The sequence below is a fragment of the Anarrhichthys ocellatus genome, unplaced genomic scaffold, assembly GCF_004355925.1.
Source record: "Anarrhichthys ocellatus isolate YVR2014 unplaced genomic scaffold, GSC_Weel_1.0 scaffold2, whole genome shotgun sequence".
Lineage (NCBI taxonomy): Eukaryota > Metazoa > Chordata > Actinopteri > Perciformes > Anarhichadidae > Anarrhichthys > Anarrhichthys ocellatus.
Window position 1 is genome coordinate 1,075,513 of NW_022280032.1, and position 3,307 is coordinate 1,078,819.

The following is a 3,307-nucleotide window of genomic DNA, read 5'->3' on the forward strand; positions in this document are numbered from 1 at the left end:
CACACACACACACACACACACACACACACACACACACACACACACGTGGATGTACTGAACACTCCATGATGAAGTCCGGACTGTAACAATAAGTGAGACGTGATATATCCGGGTTACATAACGGACACACACACTATGTGGAGGTCACAGTGAGGAACAATACACACCAGACCTCAGCTTATTAAATTATTAAAAAATATCTGTATTTTAAGGACTGATTGGCTTGAGGAACGCAGTTCAGCAGTGAAGGTTCAGCGTAATGTACAGAATATAAAGTATTGTATAGAATATATACTAAACAGTCAGTGTGTATGTATATATATATATATATATATAATAAAGTATGAGGAGTAGAACATGTGCAGCAGTTACAGTAGTCAGTGCAGGTATTAGTATAAAGTAAATATAAATACATAGTGCAGGAAATGCTGATAGTAAGACATCGTAAACAGAATAAACAGCTGGAGCTTTGATAGGAATACTGTGGATACGCTTTTTGTTTTTTACTGAAAAGCATCTTGGGAGTTGTAGTTTACTTCTCTAATGTAGTTTTTATGCCCACAGGCTTGTAGCATTTGACAAAAAAACAACCAAAGAGTGAACTGTTGTGTGACACAGGTGTTTGTGTCAGAGCTGCTTTCTCTCTCCTCTCAGTCAGTCTCAGGTGATACACGTCCAGCTGTTTCTTCCGTTGTCATGATGACCACAGAAAACACACGCTGGGTGTGTGAACCTGAGACACACTGTGTGTGTGTGTGTTCAGTGTTTCAGGTGAAACTTTAATGTCTGACCTGCTTTCTGTCTGATGCTGTTCTCATTACATTTTCAGAAGCACTGATCAGATTGTTTTCAGTCCCCGACACAGACACCCGGGCATCGGGTATCTGTGTATTGATATCGTGATATGAGACTACTGTAGATATCAACTTAGATTTTGGATATTTTATTATGACGTAAGGGTTTTTGCTGGTTTCATAGGCTTCAATAGTGATGTCATTTTCTGAACTGTCTCCAGGCTGTCTTAGCTGGACCTTTATTTGCCTTTTACCCACTCGCTCATTATTTCCACATCACTGAGGATTATTATTTTGTAAATCTCTTTGTGTGAATATTTAATGATGGCACCAATGGTCAACTCTACATGTTTTTATCTAACACACATTCAAAGTTTCATTACTCCTCAATAACAGCTTCTAATGTTTGGTATAGCCCTAGAAATAAAAATAAAAAGCTAACTTACTTTACTCATAAAGTCAACTATATTTGATCATTCTTTTGACAGTCTTTGTTAGTTCTGGGACTCCACACCGTGGCGGTCCCCCACTGTTGAGGGTCTCCTGGAGAACCCTCCCCTTGGAGTGTTTGGTAACCGTGTGGTTCTCCTGCAGGGTTTTGTGTTCCTTCGTTCCCTCGTCGACCAGGCTCAGGTAGGAGATGTTGCTCCCACAATGCAGTGGGCCGCCTCCAGGTTGAGTGTAGATTGTGGTGCTGCTGTGTTTTTACATGTTTCTGTGTTTGAAGGTTGATCTATTGATGCAGTTATGTTCCAAAGTGCTGAACACTGATTAACAAAAATTACAAAAACAAAAATTCTCCTAATCAAGAGAATGTATCTGAAAAGCTTTAAAAAAAGCTTTAAAAAAAAAAAACAGACTACTGTCAAACTACTACAACTAGATTTTAGTTCATTAATTGATTTCATTAAAGATTTTGCACCATCAGACCTCACATTTTGGAATAGAACTGGTGTTTTTAGAGAAGTAGTCGTCAACGTCCTGCAGAAACATGGCGTCCTCCTCGCTGCTCCTGGTTCAGTGAGTAGTTTTAGTAGCTCCGCTGATCAGCGGTCGTTTGTTCAGCTTTTAGATTCACGTGCTGCCGTTTATTCAAATCTTCTTTAAAGGAATAGTTTAAGATTTTGGAGGAAATCTATTATTCTCTTTCGGTGTGAGAGCGAGATGTTCAGATGAATATCAGTCTCATGTCTGGTCTCACCCAGAATCACAGGACACATGTTTGAGTGAGGTTTCCTTACTGTAAGTTCTGCTTTCACTTCAGTTCCCCGTGAGGCCCAAGATTATATTTCAGACATTCAAAACCTAAAATGGCTCTGACTCGATCCACTCTGATCGTGGGTTGTTCTCATCCGGTTCTAGTTCAGGTTTCAATTAATTTCTTTAAATATAACATGAAACTTGAAGCTCGTGGTGCATTTATGTTCTGCAGAGAGGCTCCGAAATATCTGCTGTGTGAGAGGAGGCTGCTGAATGCTAACGAGCTGTGTGTGTGTGCGTGCAGGTGTGTCTCACAGCGTGTTGGTGTCAGAGATCATCTCTGTCAGAGAGGAAGAGGAGGAGAACAGTAGCGGAGGAAGAGACGATGGCAGCTGGAAAAAGATCAAAGAGAGAGAAGGAAAGGACTGCAGGCAGGCCTTCACAGGTAAACACACCTGGAAACACAGTAACTAAACATCTGGAAACAAACATCAAAACACACATAACACATCTGAAAATACAGTAACACATCTGGAAACACTCCATTAGATACACCTGGAAACATCTGGAAACACACTGACACAGCATCTGGAAACATGCCTTTACATGCGTCCGGAAACATACACGAAAATAAACTTGGAAACAACATCTTTAAAACATCTGGAAACACCCCTGTACATGAACCTGGAAACATACATGGAAACACCTGAAAACACTTCATGAAGCACATCTGTAAATAAAAGTAACACACCCGGAAAATACCTGAAAACATAACTGGCAACACACCTGTGTGAATCCTTCTGGATAAACACCTGTTTGATTACAATGACCAGTTGTGTGTGTCTGTTGTGTGTCAGTGTTGTACGTGGAGAGGAGTCAGCAGCACCGCTGGCGGTGTGCTGAGGTCACCTTCACCTGTCCAGAGGGGGCGCTGTGTCAACACTGGGTCAGCAGCATCAGAGAGCAGCTCGCCGCCATCGGTACGACGTCGCACCGACACACGCTCACCGACACACGTGATGGTTGCCAGGAACACCAGTGACATCATCTTTGTTATTCTTGTTGTTGTCGACAGCCAGCAGACCCAAACAGCTGCTGGTCTACATCAACCCGTACAGCGGGAAGCGGCAGGGAAAACACATCTACGAGCAGAAGGTCGCCCCGCTGTTCGCCCAGGCAGGCGTCTCCACGCAAGTCATCGGTGCGTCACGTATGACTCGCTTCCTGTTTTTGGCCTTCCCGTGTCAGGGATTATGCATCTAACTCTGTGTGTGTGTGTGTGTGTGTGTGTGTGTGTGTGTGTGTGTGTGTGT

General features: G+C 42.6%; 1 protein-coding gene across 1 annotated transcript in view; it reads left to right on the forward strand.

Moving 5' to 3' along the window:
* The window catches only part of LOC116394263 (ceramide kinase-like), a 13,965-nt gene that overhangs the window by 517 nt on the left and 10,141 nt on the right, over positions 1-3,307 (forward strand). The window contains exons 2-4 of the mRNA XM_031867229.1: positions 2,299-2,439; positions 2,852-2,974; positions 3,070-3,195. Coding sequence (XP_031723089.1) covers positions 2,299-2,439; positions 2,852-2,974; positions 3,070-3,195 — 390 coding nt within the window. The remainder of the gene's footprint in view (positions 1-2,298; positions 2,440-2,851; positions 2,975-3,069; positions 3,196-3,307) is intronic.